The sequence below is a fragment of the Oryctolagus cuniculus genome, chromosome 17 (genome assembly GCF_051225735.1).
Source record: "Oryctolagus cuniculus isolate XC-2025 breed Fujian yellow rabbit chromosome 17, ASM5122573v1, whole genome shotgun sequence".
In the NCBI taxonomy this organism is placed as follows: domain Eukaryota; kingdom Metazoa; phylum Chordata; class Mammalia; order Lagomorpha; family Leporidae; genus Oryctolagus; species Oryctolagus cuniculus.
This window is the reverse complement of record NC_142883.1, coordinates 38,650,250-38,667,037: the sequence shown is the minus strand read 5'-3', so window position 1 is coordinate 38,667,037 and position 16,788 is coordinate 38,650,250. Positions and strand designations below refer to the sequence as shown.

Sequence of the window (16,788 nt, the reverse complement as noted above, 5' to 3'; positions counted from 1 at the left end):
ACCAGCGCTGTTGCTGAGTTAGTGGCCTTTGTGTTGACTTTCTTTCCAGTTTTTGGCTCAGCTTCCCAATGCCCCCATCACAGGCCAGACTTGTTTTTTGCCCTAGGCTCTGGCAGAACTGCAGAGCAAGGCCTGACGCTGAGGGTGCCACACCCTCCCAGGCTGGGCTCACTGCCACTCTCAGTCCACTACCAATGGGGAAATTCACAGAGATGAACAAAGCAGAGAAGGGCATAAATGGTCTTTAATTCAAGGCAGGGAAACTCCCGGGGGTGGCTGAGGCCAAAGGCTGGGGGTACAGAGGGGCCCTGGCCTCCTCTCCTTGGGTCTCTGAGCTGTGCCTTTGCCACCTATCTGGATCACTCACTTCTCCAGGTCCCTGATGTAGTCCTGGACCCAGTCATCCCGGGGGTTGGCGCAGATTGAGTAGCCCTTTTTGGTGATGAAGCTGTGGAAGGAGAGAGACAAGGCTGACATGTCGGGGGCCCAACTCGTCCTCCTCCCTCCCAGACACATCACCTCATCTGGCTGCTTCTCCTGCCTTTGTTAGAGGCAGCTCAGGGCCAGGCACCTCTCTGAGACATGCTGTTCCCCCCAGGGTCCCTGGATTTGCCTAGTCTCCAGATCTCCCAGCCCGAAGGGCCTTCTGCTCCCTTCCTGTGACACTTCCCCAGCCAGGGGGGCTTCCACATTCTCCCCGCAGGCCCCAGCCAGAAAGCTCCCAGGTTGCCCCTCAGCTGCCTCTCCCTGTTGTGGGGAGGGAGGTGCCTGGGGGTCCCAGTCCACATCCTTCCTGCCACCCCCTCAGACCCTGATGCTCCCACCCCCTGCCCCCACCCCCACCCCACCCCAGCGTGCTGTGTGGATGCCACCTACACAATTCCGGGCTTGGAGCACTCGCTGCTGGTCTCATAGTAATCTATAATCCGCTGACGGGGGACAATGCGGGTGATGTAGGAGAAGCAGCACTCGGCGGGGTGGTAGGGGCCTCCTGCGGAGCAAGTATGGGGGACACTGATGTGGGGTGACTGCTGGAAGGCATGATTGCTGGCTGCTTCTGCAACCTAAGAGTGCTACAGAGGGGGAAGGCATTGGGAGTTGGCCCCCAGAGCCTGGAGAGAGGGCTTGGAGAAACACAGCCCTCCCTTTTCCCTGTCCGTGGTAGTCCTTCAGTAGCAACCAGCCACTGGAAATGCTGGCTGGGGACTTTCAACTCCAGGAGCAAACAGCAGCAATCCAGAGCTGCTCCCAGGGGATGGGCACCATCCTGGGGTGTGGGGGGAACGGGGCTGGGGCGACTCCCAGAGAAGGAGGGTACTGACTGGCCCCAGCTCAAGCAGACTGCGTGCCTTACCGGGAAAGATGTTCCAAACAGGAGGAGTATTTGGAAGAAATCCAATAGACATGGTGGGGGGGCCTGCCACTTGAGGATGCACATCCAGCCCCTCCCAGTCTCCTCCCCAGCCCGTGTCCCTGTGGAACCCACAGCAGCCTACAGGGAGGGAGGGTTGCCCACCCCCAGCCCCCTGGGGAATGGCCACGAAGTCAGGTACCCACGTTCTAAGGCAACCTCGCCTTTGACTTCTTGGAACAGTGACCATTTCACTTTCTTACTGGCCCTCTCTGTTCTCCTCTATAAATGAGGGCTTGGGACTGGGTCGGTGGTTTCGACACCAAGCTCCCTGGGACATCAGGGTCTGTCCCAGAGCTCCTGCTGCATCTGAGAGCCGTGCCCTGGGGATTGCACCTGACTTAGCCCTTCTTTCTGTTTTACATATTGAGCCTCCATGGAAGATTTTGCTCAAAGATGCCATGATCTAAAATGTTTTAAAAATCAATGGATTCGGTGATTTTCCAGCTGTTTCCTGACTATGAAATTCCATGGCTCTTTCAGGAGGTACAAGAGAGTGGCAGTGGACTCTCCCGAGCCTCGATGGCAGAGGGAGCAGGAAAGGCGTCTCAGCCAAGGGCCCCGCACACACAGGCACAGGCTGTGGCTGCTGAGCGGAGACAGCAGGTTAGTGAACGCTATGTGACCAAGCTGGACAGAAGCTTGGGTGTGCGTCGTGATGGCCATGAGGTCACTAAGGGTGGCCAGACCTTGGCTGGAAAGGGAGAGGCTGGTTCTGTCATCCAGCATGGTGCTAGAACTATCCTTGCTATCCAAAGATGGAACAAGGGGTCCCTAGCTCCCGAGACCCACCCAGGGCTCTGATCCGCTCCAGAGATGGATCAGATCCCCATTCACTTTAGACTACTGTTATTGCAACACTTGCTATGCTTTTTTGGGGAGAGGAGTGGTCTTGGTTGCCTGGAAAGGCAGCTTATCCTTGGAAATCGGCTGGAAGGAGGGGGCCTGGGGCGGGGTCCTGGGCAACGCTGCACTCCCATTAGGGAGACGATGGCTCTGGGCTCCGCAAGCACTGCTCCCCCACCTCTTTGGGGGTTGGAGCCCACCAAGGAGCAAGCCACCCTTTTCCTTAACAGCAAAGAAAGGAATGGAGGCAGTGGGAGACTGCCTGGCCCCATCCTATGATCCCACCAGGGAAGCGGCCCTGGTTCTGCGGAGAGTGCAATGGACAAAACCCAGTTAAGAAGCCAGACTCCCCCACCCCCGCCTTGGAGCCCCTCCTCCTTATCTCTCAGCTATCCAACTCCCACTTGTTCCCCGTGGGCACTGGGTTGGAAGGAGATAGGACATTGCACTCACGTGGGGAGAGTTCAGCCCGGGATCCTAGGGCGATGGGGGTGATGAAGAGGAGGAGGAGGGGGATGGCAGCCACGGAGACCTTCATCCTGTAGGGGCTGCTGCAGGAGAGCTGGCCTGCTGGGGGCTTCTCAGGCTCCTGGGGTGAGGATGTGTGGAGAAAAGATCACTGAGACAAAAGCCAAATGAATTTTTTTTAAATAAAGGAACTAAGATTTTGAAGGGAAGTAGGAAGGCAGTGGAGACCTCAGCAATTTCATATCCTGCATGCTTGTGGCATGAAGGAAGCACAGAGAGCCAAGGCTTCCGGGAGGAAATTGCCACCCAGTCGGTTTAACCCCTTTGTTGTTGGCAGAGCACATGTGTGGGAGGCTGGGCGACGCGGGCTCAGACCTAGCAAGAGAGGTGATGGCTGGGCTGTGTTCTTACCCAAACCCACTGTGGACCTCAGCAAGGCCATGCGGGGTGTGGAAGTTCAGGGTCTGCTGCTCCAGAGACTGGGGAGCCTTGTGGGTGAGGGGATGAGCTCTGGAGAACCCTGCATCAGCTCTCGTCACTCAGGGCCAGGAAATCTTCACTTAAGAGTTATTTATTTATTTGAAAGTTTCAGAAAGGCAGAGGCATAGAAAGAGAGTGGGCTCTCTTCCATCCACTGGTTCACTCCCCAAATGGCTGCAATGGCCAGAAATGAGTTGACCTGAAGCCAGGAGCTTCTTCCGGGTCTCTCATGTGGGTGTAGGGCCAAAGGCTTGGGCCATCTTCCCCTGCTTTTCCAGGCCATAGCAGAGAGCTGGATTGGAAGTGGAGCAGCCGGGACTTCTGCCCATATGGGATGTCAGCACTGCAGGTGGCAGCTTTACCCGCTACCACAGCACTGGCCCCATCACTTTAACTCTTAAGCAGAACCCACAACTCCCAGCCTCATCCCCACCGCATCACCACACCCTGCGGGGGGTTGGTGGGGTGGGGGGAGAAGAGAAGTGCTATGATTCACTTATTCAGGGCTGGGGATCCTTTCTTCTGCCAAGGGCCACGTGGTTATTTATAACATCATCACGGGCCATACTAAATTCTCAACTTGAAAATGAGCCTGCTGGAGATGAATTGAATTTTGAATCCTGCCTGCAGCCGCCTTGGCAGAGCCAGACTAAATGATCTCGTGGGCGATTCTGGACTGTGGGCCAGGTGTTCCCCTTGCTTGTGTTTTGGGCAGTGGCCGTGAGGCAGGTCAGCCGCCGTCCCAAGTGCTTCACTGATATCATCAGCCCGTGTGGCCTTGATAACTGCAGTGGAGGAAACAGGTTGAGAAGCAAAGCCCACACGTCGACAGTTGATTTGTTGTCGTATCCATGTAGGATCTGGATTTGAAACTCGGGCAGTCTGGCTCCCAAGTCTGTACTCTTAACCACTACGCTGTGAAGGAACATGGCAGCCCCAGCTAAGCTCCCCAAGAAAGTCCTGGCCAGCTCAGGTTCCCGGGAAGCCTGTAGCGTTGGCCCTTCCGGAGCTCAGGGAGTGGACAGCTTGGGGCCTTCCCCTGCCTTCCGATTTTTGTCACGGAGGAGCTTATGGGGAACCTTGGCAATGCCTCGTTCAGAGCTGGCTAGCAGGTGTCACTGACGGGTGCTGGCCGGGGCATGCTGAGGCACACGGGAAGCAGGGCAGCGACTGATGTGTGGCTTCTGGGATTCATCTCGCTAGGCATTGGCTGTTCTACCTTGGTCTAAGCTGGCTGTTGGCTGGGCGGTGGCTGTGGCTCAGAGAGGGCCAGCCACTCGCCCCTGTCCACATGGCGAGTTCCACAGCGGCCTTGGCCTTGCTGTCCCCCATTCTGCTGGCTGTGGCGCTGTCTCACCTCTGCTCACCTGGCTCCTGAGGGCAGGGCATGTTTATGTTCTCTTTCTCCCACCCAACACAGAGCCTGGCATACAGCAAGAGATTCAGACATGCGTGTCTTAAAGACATAAATGGAGCCAGGGCTAAGGATGCGGCTCTCTGGCGAAGTGGCTGAATTCTCATGGAAATAGCCATGAAAGAAAGGCACTTTCTGTGGGTCATCTTTCTAACAATGCTGTTGAAACTGCTCAGCTCACATGGCAACAGTCTCAGGAAATGAGCTGTTTTTGGGAAGGGAGAACACTGTTTTCGTGGGGACTAGCCAAGCAGCCGGAGCCGGGAGCTTTGCAGGAAATCCCTTTATCTTCCCAGCAATTGTTGACTTCCTACCTACATCAGTCTGCTGTGCATGCTAACTGCTATAATTAACACCTCCTAAAGCTCAGGGGATTAATTCAGCACAGGCTTATTCCTTGCATGTGTCACAGCCCCCTGTGGCTCAGCCATGGATGGAGATGTGTGTGTGTTGGGGGGAGGGCTCTTCCATGCACCCACTCAGGAACCACAGCTTTCTTCTTGGGGCACCTCCACTTTTAGCACAAGGCTTCCAAGCTTGCTACCAGAGGGTGGAGGCAGAAGATTGAGGAAAAAGAAATTTAAGACTTATTTATCTATTTGAAAGGCAGAGTGACAGAAAAAGAGATCTTCTATTCTTTAGTTCACTCCCCAAATGCCCACAACAGCTGGGCTAGGCCTCAGCTAGAAACCTGGAACTCCATCTGGGTCTCCCATATGGGTGGCAGGAACCTAAGCACTTGGGCCATCATCAGCTGCCTTCTTGGGTGCAGTAGCAGGGAGCTGATGGGAAGCAGAGTAGATGGACTCGAACCAACCCCCTGATGTGGGATGCAGTTGTCCCAAGTGGCAGCTGTGCCACAACACTGGCCAAGACTGGGAGGTTTTTTTATAGATCTGTTCTGGAAATGGTGTGAATTACTCTCAGCTACATTCCTTGACCAACACGGAGTCACCTGGCTCCAGCCTATTGAAGAAAGATGGAAAATATACATGCTCCTTGTGCCCAGGAAGAAAAGGGACGAGATTTGGTGACCACATCACTTCCTTGCCACCGTGTCATATGCTGGTTTTTCAGCCTACCCTAGTCCACTGAGCCAGGTTTCCAGGGTGGGACCTAGTGTCTGTTTTGACAAGTCCTCCCGGTGATGCTCATGCAGGCTGAAGCTTCAGAAACCCTCGTCTACACCTGAGCTCTCTATCTGCTGGGCTTCCATCTGTGGTCTCTTTAGCCCTTAAGCAGTCCAGCTGTGGAGGGCCAAGGATTGAGTCCCAGGCTGGCTCCTTTATAAATAGCCTCATCTGTTCACTCTGATGTTGCATAATAATTTGGAGATTTAGTGATGGAGTAGATATGACTTGTGCACCCAGGTGTTATGTCTTATTCATTTTCAGTCTTCTCTAGGAATTGGAGCAGCAAACTCTGTCTTGTTCTCATGGGCCTCCTGATGGCAGCACGATGCGTAACAGGAAGTAGGCAGGCAACAGTAATCTGCTTGAGTGACCATATATGGATCTCTTTGGGGAATCCAGAGAAAGGAGAAGGGGTCTTTCTGGCTGGGATGATGAGGGGAGGTCTTCGAGTAGCATCCAGTTTGAACCCTTGAGGTTGGGTTGAGTTTTGCTGGGCAGCGTTGGGAGGAAGGTGTTTCTGACGGAGAGCACCACACAAAGCAAGGGTGCTGCTTATTGAGGGGTGCAGCTGAGGCCTGTATGGTGTAATTAACCCGGACGTAGCATAACACGCCTTTGCTCCTCTACAGCCTCAGAGGCCTCTGGGAGTAACCAGAAGGCTGTCTAGGGAGGAAGCCTTGGTTTTTCCGCCTCGTTTCTGTTGTGCTGTCATTGTATGGCCCAACACAGTGCCAAGGCAACACCTGGGTCTCTGGCACCCCCACTACTGGGTGCTGTTTGTGTTCCCCATTTCCTTATTCTGTATGAACAACCTCACTGTCACAGACGCCAGTGAAGCCACCAATTCCCCTTAGTCTGGCACAGTCGTCATCCTTTGTTATTTTCCTGAAGGCTCCGAAATGAAATCTCCAGGGAGATTCCAGAAGTTGCTGGGTCGCCGCCTCCCATTCATGTGGGCCTCCATGAGCTGGTTTCAATCAAAGCTTCTGAATTCAACAGCATTCAAGAAAGAAATGAGAGTAACAGGAAAGATCACATGTGGCTTAAAACACAGGCCAGAACCCTGAGCTCTTTAAAACAGAAAAATACAAGTAAGTTCATGGTAGCAGTAAGGGGCCAGCAAAGATGACAGCTGCTCACCCTAAGGTAAGACATTTCTGTTGTATGAAAAGGACACTGGGGGCTGGCACTGTGGCATAGCAGGTAAAGCTGCTGCCTGCAGTACCAGCATCCCATATAGGTGCTGGTTTGAGACCCGGCTGCTCCACTTCCAATCCAGCCCTCTGCGATGACCTGGGAAAGCAGTAGAAGATGGCTCAAGTCCTTGGGTCCCTGCAACTGTTTGGGAGACCTGGAAGAAGCTTCTAGTTCCTGGCTTCGGATCAGCCCAGCTCTGGTCATTGCAGCCAACTGGGAAGTGAACCAGCAGATGGAAGACCTCTTTCACTGCTTCTGCCTCCCTGTAACTCTGCCTTTCAAATAAACAAATAAATCTTGTGTTTTTATTTTTAAAGAAAAGACATTGGTCTACTTGATGGTAAATCACAAGAAGGCTGAAAAAAAAGTGTATCCTCTGCCGGCGCCACGGCTCACTAGGCTAATCCTCCACCTTGCGGCGCCGGCACACCGGGTTCTAGTCCCGGTCGGGGCGCCGGGTTCTTTCCTAGTTGCCCCTCTTCCAGGCCAGCTCTCTGCTGTGGCCAGGGAGTGCAGTGGAGGATGACCCAAGTGCTTGGGCCCTGCACCCCGTGGGAGACCAGGATAAGTACCTGGCTCCTGCCATCGGATTAGTGCGGTGCGCCGGCCGCAGCGCGCCAGCCGTGGCGGCCATTGGAGGGTGAACCAACGGCAAAGGAAGACCTTTCTCTCTGTCGCTCTCTCTCTCACTGTCCACTCTGCCTGTCAAAAAAAAAAAAAAAAAAAAAGTATATCCTCATATAGGTGAAGGAGAAGGTCATGGACAAAGAGAAGTTTTTCAGAGCCCTGAGTAACCCTGAGGGCAGTGCCCATGAATGTAGGAAGGAGAAGCCATGGGCTTGCCAGGGCTCAGGGTAAAGCTACAAGCACAGTTCTCTACATAAGGAAGAGCATCCACTGGGGGAGTCTCCTGAGGGTAAGCGGGCCAGAGCAGGAACTGGGCAGTGCCCGGGTAAGTTCTGGTCAAGGTCACGAAGCCCCTTCCCCTGATTCATCCCCAGAAATGGAGGTGACAACCTCACTGAAAGCCTACCCATTTCTTCTCTACCCTTCCCCCCAACTAGAGCCAAGGCTCCTATAATCAGAAGCTGAATTTTTTTTTATTTTTTTATTATTATTATTTTTTTTATTTTTTATTTTTGACAGGCAGAGTGGACAGTGAGAGAGAGAGACAGAGAAAAAGGTCTTCCTTTGCCGTTGGTTCACCCTCCAATGGCCGCTGCGGCCGGCGCACTGCGCTGATCCGATGGCAGGAGCCAGGAGCCAGGTGCTTTTCCTGGTCTCCCATGGGGTGCAGGGCCCAAGCACCTGGGCCATCCTCCACTGCACTCCCTGGCCACAGCAGAGGGCTGGCCTGGAAGAGGGGCAACCGGGACAGAATCCGGCGCCCTGACCGGGACTAGAACCCGGTGTGCCGGCGCCGCTAGGCGGAGGATTAGCCTAGTGAGCCGCGGCGCCGGCTAGAAGCTGAATTTAAAACAAGAAACTGGGGACTTTAAAAAAAATTTTATTTTATTTATTTGAAAAGCAGAGAGAGAAACAGATATTCAGTCCACTGGTTCACTCCCCAAATGGTGACAATGGCTGGGACTGGGCCAGGCCCAAAGCCAGGAGTCTGGAACTCCATTTGGGTCTCCCACATGTGTGGTAGGGACTGGAGTACATGCACCATCTTCTGCTGCTTTCCCCGGTCATTAACAGGGAGCTGGATGGAAAACAGCAGTTGGGACTTGAGCAGGTGCTCCTACATGGAAAGCCAGCGTTGTAAATGGCAGCTTAATGAGTGCGTTGTGCCACAATGCTGACCCCAGGAATAGAGGAATTAAAAATCATTTGAGATGCAGTGAGACAGAGAAAAGATTGAGCTCCCATCTGCTGGTTCACTTCTCAAATCTCCCAATGGTTGGCACTGGGCTTGGCCAATGCCAGAAGCTGGGAACTCAGTCCAGTTCCCTCCCATGGGTAGCAGGGACCCAGCTACTTGACCTAGCACCTGCTGCCTCCCAGAGTCTGCAGTGGCAGGAAGCTGTATTCAGGAACCAGAGCCAGGTATTGAACTCCGGTGCTCTGCTAAGAGGGGTGGTCATCTTAAGTGGCTCTTAGCTGCTAGGCTAAATGCCTGCTCCAGCCAAGGACTTGCTAAGCTGGAAGTGTCCTGAAGTCATAGAAGAACAGCATCTCTGAAAGAGTGGGATACCTAAGGCACTTTCCCGGTGCCAGCCGATCTCACAGCTGGCCTGCCTGTGTGTTCACCGCAGTTTCTAGAAGAACACCTCTAAGCAAGGGCCTAGGAGCACCTGTCTAACAATCCCATGGAGTGCGTGTTTACATTGTATAAACCTGTGCTTTCCCCTTGTCCCCACTCAACTCCTGCCCACACTTCTACTCCCACATCTAAAGTCAGGCTTCCATTCCGGGTGCAGGGCTGTGAATACATACCCATAGACCCATGGAGAAAATTCACCCCTTCTCCTGAAAACCTATCCCCTGGATTACTGATGTTAATAGAGAATCAATCATAACCAGGCATCTGAGAATTACAAATAGCACGGGAGGGAGAAAAGGAACCAGAGACACTCCAAGGGAAATAGCAGGGGGAAAACAATAAGGAATAAACCCTTAAAATGTTGCAAAACAATAATAACTGACTACAAAAACAGTGATCTGAGATCAGAGAATTCTTGACATGGAAGGGATATGCAGATAGGTCAGAGTGATTTTCCATCACGCAGAATAAAGAGTATAAAGCAGGAGAGAAAGGTTGAGACTTGTGCAGGATACATGCGAAAAGTCCATGACTTTCCAGTAATTCCAATGGACTCCAATGGACGGAAGAAAACTTCCTTGAATTAGAATAAGGCTCGAGTCTTTAGATACAAAAGCAAACTGAAGGGTGGGCATTTGACCTGCTATTAAGATGCCTCCCTCCCATGTTGGAGTGCCTAGGTTTGAGTCTCAGCTCCAGATTCCAGCTTCCTGCTAATGGGGCCCCTGGGAGGCAGCAGGTGGTGGCTCAAGTAATTAGGCCTCTGCTACCCACATGGGAGACCTGGATTGAACTCCTGGCTTGCAGCTTTGGCCTGGCCAGCTCCAGCAGTTGCAGACACTAGGGATGGGACCCAGCAGCTAGGTACTCTCATCTCTGTCTTTCCCTGCTTCTGTCTCCCCCAGAAATGACTAATTGAGGGGCCCAACAGGGATAATGACAAAAGACACATTTAGAGAAGCTTTGGTAAACTGTCAATGCAAAAAGATGCCACGAAAATCCTAAAAATTCCCAGAGGGCCTAAAAATGCTTGCTTGCCTGCTTGCTTTGTTCCGAAGGTATGAGAAATCAGTGGCTGTGGGACACTGGCCTTGTACGAAAAGCTGGAAGATGAGTGAGAAATGTCTGCAGCATTCTGAGAAAATGATTTTGAATGTGGACTTTCATATTCAGCTGAGCTACTACTCAAATTTGAAGATAGAATATTTTATTCCTGTGGAGTCCCTGCAAGCTCATCATTTGTATCCACTGGTGTTCTTTGTTCAAAGTGGTAGAAACAGATTTTGGTGCATTTATGCAAAAAATTGCAAAGATTTTGTGTGGCACAGCATTCTCAGGAAGGCTTGGAAAATGCATAGAAGGCTAGAGAGACCAGCGCCATTGCCACAGCCAACATCATGTCACAAGCCAGCTGATGCAATGCTGCCACCTATGCCAGTCACTGCAACTAGCAGAGCTGCCCTCTGACCCCAGGCACAGGAAGCGGGTGCTGCTCCTTCCTCACAACCACTGTAGTTCTGCTTTTTTGCAACACTTGCACCAGGCTCCAAACTCTGCAATAAAGAATCAAGTTGGCCAAGCCTCAGCAGGATGTGCCTGCCCTGGCTCCCAGGGGTCAAGGGGGGAGCTCTTTTGTCATCTGTACCTTGGGAGGAAGTTCAAGGGTATATTCCAGCAAGGTGAAAAACGAATTTAAGGAAGAGAAAGTTGTGGGCTACGGGTCAGGAGGGAATGCACTACTCATCCATCTGATGGGAAGAAACCTAATGGGGCTGTCTGTTGTGCAGATCCAGAAAGATTTCTAGATTGGAATAGCAATTTGAAGGTCATTGAAAAATTTCCAAGCTGTAGTTGCCATGAAACAAACAGCATGAATTTGCAGGGGCAATCATAGGTTGATAAGAAATGAAGACCACTTTTTCTCCTTTGGCTAGTAGGAAAACAAATTGAAAAGGAAATGTGGGAAAACAAAAATCTACCCAAGATTCTCAAATACTAGGTCAACTAATCAGATATTAAGCAAGTGAAAAACAGTGTGATTTGAGCAAACGATAGAGGAAAAGAAACTTTTCTGATGACTTGAGTAGAACAGATGAGACATAACATGAACTTGTGTTTAATCTCTTTGAGTTTCAGCTACTCCTTCAGTTTTATTTCAGTTTATTCCTCTTAAAATTAAAGCAAAGTGAAATTGAATACTCTATTAAATGCATTACTTTCATAACAAGAACAGAGCAATATATTTAAAAATAATCAGTCTGGGCCACAAAACCCAAAGGCAGTTTGTGGCAAGAGAGCTGGAGCTGGGGTGGCTGGAAACATGGATCTCTTCTTAGTAAAGCAGCCCTGCCGCTGCCCTGGGGCCTAATCTGGTTCCCTGGGTCTTCAGGGTTTCCATGCATTCTTCAACTTCATTATTTCTGGGGTTGGCACAGATCAGTTTTCCACATTTAGTGATGAAGCTGGGGAAAGGAGGAGAAAGATCACAGAATTAGGGTGTGTTCAGCATGTGGGGGTGGGAGCCGCACCCTCCCTGCTCCTCAGGACCCCACTCAAACAACCTGTTCCTTGCTCTCTCTGCTGAGGGCAGCTCAGGGCCAGTCCTCTCTCTGAGACCCTGCCCAGCCACTGAGATCCACCGTGACTCATCGAGGGTCCATGGGCGGCCTGCTCCCCCCGACTCTCTCTCCTGGGGCCCCTCCTTTCTGCTGGCAGCGTCTCATCCCTGAGTCCCGCAGGTCCCTGGGAAGGACAGCAGCTGCCCCTTCCTGGCAGGATGCTGAGGGTGGGCACCCAGGCATCAGGTGCCCCCCAGGGACCCTGCAGTCTCCCTGTCCCTCATCCCTTGGTGAGTGAGCTTGGTACTTACATGACAGCTGGCATGGAGCACTGACTGTTGGTCTCAAAGAAATCTTCCATAACTGAACACTGGAGGGGTCGTTTGGTGTAGCCATAGCAGCAGTCACTAGGACGCACATTTGAAGATAGAGGCATGATTGATTGTATAGGGTTTACACCTGGAAGAAAGAAAGATTGCATGGGGAGCCAGTGCCGTGGCTCACTTGGTTAATCCTCTGCCTGCAGCGCCAGCATCCCATATGGGGACCGGGTTCTAGTCCCAGTTGCTCCTCTTCCAGTCCAGCTCTCTGCTGTGGCCCGGGAAGGCAGTGGAGGATGGCCCAAGTGCTTGGGCCCTGCACCCGCATGGGAGACCGGGAAGAAGCACTTGGCTCCTGGCTTTGAATTGGCGTAGTTCTGGCTGTAGTGGCCATTTGTGGGGTGAACCAATGGAAGGAAGACCTTTCTGTCTGTCTGTCTCTCACTGTCTAACTGTATCTGTCAAATAATAAAATAAAATAAAATAAAATAAAAAAAGAGATTGCTTGGAGACACACGAGGCATCTGCAGACACATGCAGGCCTAAACGGAGAGGCTCTCGGGACAGCGGGGAGGGGGTGGAGAAGACCCTAGAGAAGAGGTGCCATGGCCCAACCTAACCCTCCCTGGAGGCTCAGCTCCTCCCAGGCCCTCCTGCTCTCCCTATCCTGTACTTGGGGTGGATGGAAGCCAGAGCACAGATCTGTACCCACCCGCTGCAGTCACTTACCTTGGATGGGTCTTCTATTAATAAGCCTGTCCATCGCCCTGGTGAGCTGTCTTGTCTCTGTATCTGGAAGGGAGAGACATGGTGGGGAGAGAAATGGCTGGAGGCAGCAGTGTCTCAGGGTCTGTACTCACCCCATTCCTCACCCCCATCCTGAGGCCAAGAGGCTCTGAACTGGGAACCCTGAGTCTGTCTGGGTCCCACACCAGCCTCCATGCGCTTCTATCCTGCTAAGGGCCAAGATTTTTTCCAGGGACCTTTGGCACATGTTTGTGAGACAGAAGCAAACTGCAGATCTGACATGGATGCCTTGATGGGGCGTCTGCAGAATGTGATGCAGTCCACGGGCATCTCGGCGTGTGCCTGGGAGCTGCAGGACCAGACACAGGCTTTTCATCAACACAGGGTCATCAGCACAATGGCTGTTCTCAGTCTTTACTTATTCCTCGTCCTATAAACATTTGCATGCGTTTGCTGGAGAAAACTGCTGAGTTTGATTAGCATATACTTTTTCCAAACCCTATCAGAGATGTTAGGCAATGTCTAGATAAGTATTACTGTTTTACAATCAAAACAATTCTGTATTCCAAAACACATCTAGCCTCAAAAGTTTAGTCAGGCATTAGGAACCTGTGTTATACTAATTAGGCATGCAACTACATTTCTTGAATAGTTACATATGGATTATATTTAATATGGCACTTGGGTCCTTTTTAAAGCTTTATTTATTTATTTAAAGGCAGAGTTACAGAGAGAGAGAGGGTGGGGCAGAGTTTGCATCAGTTGGTTCACTCCCCAAATGGCCTCAACAGTTGGGACTGGGCCAGGCTGAGGTCAGGAGCCTGGAACTCCATCCGGGTCTCCCCCATGGGTGGTAAGGGCTCAAATACTTGGGCCACCTTTTGTTGCTTTCCCAAGGTGTAGTAGCATGAAGCTGGATAGCAGGTGGAGCAGCTGGGACTTGAACAGGCACCAAAGCTGCAGCTTAACCTGCTGTGCCACAATGCTGGCCCTATTTGGCTGTGTTTTGACATGCTTGATATGATGTGAGTGGGCTTGCAACAATAAGCAAGATCATAAATGGCTTGTCTTTCCATTTCTAGCGAGCTCGTATCCTATTTCCACCACTTACTAGCTGTGTAATCTTTGAGCAAGTTATCTTAGTGTTTTCAATTTTAAAATGAAAATAATAATAATAATTTACAAAACTACAGAAAACTGCAGGTGGCCAACTGTTTGTTTTTTCCTCTTAGGAGAATGGCAAATTTATATTTGTTCAACCTGCTACCTACCTACAGGTAGAAGCGATCAAGGTATGAGCGTCAATAAGGCACTTGGAACAGGACTGGTTCGTGGGAAGTACTGGATGTGTATTTATTCAGTCCAACAGTACAGCAGGTAGGTGATGGCTTCAATCATGGTTTTATTTTCTGCATCTTAGGATGTTTTGCCGTCTTAAAACCTTTGACAACCGAGAAGGGACTGACCCTGCCAGGGCTTGCCTATTCTCAGACAGAGCAAAGGATTCAAATCAACCAATCGTGGGCCCTCGTGCCCTAGCACCCCCTTTACCTTCCCCTCAACACCAAGCCTGTATTTCCCCTGCTCAGATCGGCCAGGTAGCGAGATATCATCCGAAGACCCCAAAGCCCACTGGGCTCAAATCAGCCATCCTAACCACCTCTGCTCCTTTGCTCTGCCTGTCCTCGGAGGCCCCAGTAAAGGCTCTGTGCAAGGTGCCCCTCCCCACTGCTCTGCTTCCTGACCAAATCCCAAGGCTTTTTCTGTGGCCTATGACATGATGTATCTCACTTCCACGTAAGCAGTGTGTTCTTTTTTTCTGTGCCACTGACCTCTCTGTGTTAAGACTCAGCCACCACCAGAAATCACACTTCCATAGGTACACATGGGTCAGGGTCTTTGGGTGAGTGCCTTGCCTGCCTGCTCCCATTTCCTCCCAAGAGGTGGTTTTATACTGGGTGTGTAGAACAGTTTTAACATCACAGAATTCTACGCTTCCTTCCACAAATTTAGGATTAAGATCTCATGATCTAACTAAAATGTCAGCTAAGAGAAGGTAGCAGATAATTCTGAGCATGGTCAAAATGGTCCCAAATGGGACCAATCATCTGTGTCCAGCTTTTCCCAGGGACCACAGACAGAGGCAGGGCCATACCCTAGGGCTGACTGATTCTGGATAAGTCCCATGGGCAGGTCTGGGGCAACACACTTAATGCAGGGCAACAGGCTTCCTCCCAGACCCTGAGTTACCACCCACTCGGCTACCAGGGAAGGCTGGCTGGACTCACTGTGCAAGACGAAGGCCTGGGTGCCAAGGACAGCAGCAAGGAGGAGGGAGAGGGCAGCCGTGGAGAGCTTCATCCTCCCGTGGGCAGGTGGAGCTGGCCTGCGGGCTCCGGGCCTCTCTGCTCCCTGGCTCCCCAGGGTGCTGGCTCTGCCCAGGTATTTATAAGAAGAGGATCAGGAAGTCACAGAGCAGAGCTCACAATACTGCTTTCTGCTAAATAATCGTGAATGCTCTTTGAAAATGGGGAACAGGGGAGATACTGCAGCAGGAAGTAGAGAGTCAAGATAACTTGGGATTTTCCTAGTGCTCCAGGAGCTATGGCAAATAGAATGAACATTTCATAAGGGGATTTGTCCCTCCAGAGATTCATTTAATCCTCTAAATCCAACCCTGGGATGGGGGCAGTGACTCAGGACTGGGGTGTGGTGGACACTGGCTTATGCCCGTGTGAGCCCCAGACGGGAATTAAAAGGTAAGAGCCAGTCTAGCTGACGTGTTGGAACACAGAGCTGGAGTGCCAAGGTTAGGGCTCCGGACATGGTCCCAGGCGCTGATCATCTCAAGGCCTAACCAGGCCATCCTGGACCTTCAAGTGCCCCAAAAGTCCAGAATCAGGAATGACCGCCCGAGGGGATGCTCTGACCTGGGAGCTGGGCCATCAGATTCCTCATGCAGAATCTGCCAGTGGCTTCTCGCAGGCTTTGGTCAGCTCCAGAGCCTCTGGGTCTACAAGGCCCTTCAGAATGAAGTGCTCCTTGCACCCACAGCTCCTCCATTTCCCAATGTGATGCTTGTCTAATGCATGTTCAGCTCAACAGTCCATAAAGCATTTAGTGTTGATTGATTTTTTTTCTTTCAGAGTGAATATATTTTTTCAGGACTCCAGTACTAATTCCTAGTGGATAAATAATTTGTTCTGTGTTATATTAATTCCTGCAAATCAACCCATCAATGTCACTTGCCAGTCCCCTGTGCCAGGGCAGCTTCTTGGCTCTCTTCCTGCTAGGCTGAGCCAGGTGTCCCTCTGAGTGCTCCTCTAGCATCTGCCCTTCACCTGACTATGGCATCTGTCACACTCTGTTTTTTTCTTTTTTAAAGATTTATTTTATGTATTTGAAAGACAGAGTTACAGGGAGAAGTAGAGCCAGAGATAGAGATAGAGATAGAGATAGAGATAGAGAGATAGAGAGAGAGAGAGAGAGAGAGATGTCTTCCATTCTGCTGGTTCACTCCCCAAATGACTGCAATGGCTGGAGCTGAGCTGATTTGAAGCCAGGAGCCAGGAGCCTCTTCCAGGTCTCCCACACGGGTGCAGGGGCTCAAGGACTTGGGCCATCTTCCACTGCTTTCCCAGGGCATAGCAGAGAGGTGGATAGGAAGAAGAGCACCTGGGACTAGGACGAGCCTCTATATGGAATGCTGGCACTGCAGGCGGCGGCGGCTTTAACTCACTGCGCCAAAGTGCCAGCCAATAATAAATTTTTAATTGCTAAAAGCACAGGGGCCAGCGCTGTGATGCAGTGGGTTAAAGCCCCGGCCGGCAGCGCTGGCATCCCATATGGATGCTGGTTTGAGTCCTGGCTGCTCCACTTCCTATCCAGCTCTCTGCTATGCCCTAGGAAAGCAGTGGAAGATGGTCCAAGTCCTTGGGCCCCTGCACC

The 16,788-nt window shown here is 51.5% G+C and overlaps 2 protein-coding genes across 2 annotated transcripts; both read right to left on the bottom strand.

The window, feature by feature from the left end:
* Positions 1–226: 226 nt before the first annotated feature.
* Positions 227–2,890, bottom strand: CCL14 (C-C motif chemokine ligand 14). The gene is made up of 3 exons (XM_002719245.6): positions 2,711–2,890; positions 877–991; positions 227–448 (listed from the first exon to the last, which is right to left on the bottom strand). The coding sequence occupies exons 1-3, from the start codon at positions 2,793–2,795 to the stop codon at positions 364–366; spliced, it is 285 nt and encodes a 94-aa protein (XP_002719291.3). The 5' UTR covers positions 2,796–2,890; the 3' UTR covers positions 227–363.
* A 7,459-nt stretch (positions 2,891–10,349) lies between these two features.
* LOC103351523 (C-C motif chemokine 15) lies at positions 10,350–15,300 on the bottom strand. Its single transcript, XM_008271140.5, has 4 exons — positions 15,129–15,300; positions 12,823–12,885; positions 12,085–12,232; positions 10,350–11,677 (listed from the first exon to the last, which is right to left on the bottom strand). The coding sequence occupies exons 1-4, from the start codon at positions 15,199–15,201 to the stop codon at positions 11,548–11,550; spliced, it is 414 nt and encodes a 137-aa protein (XP_008269362.4). The 5' UTR covers positions 15,202–15,300; the 3' UTR covers positions 10,350–11,547.
* Between the last annotated feature and the right edge of the window lie 1,488 nt (positions 15,301–16,788).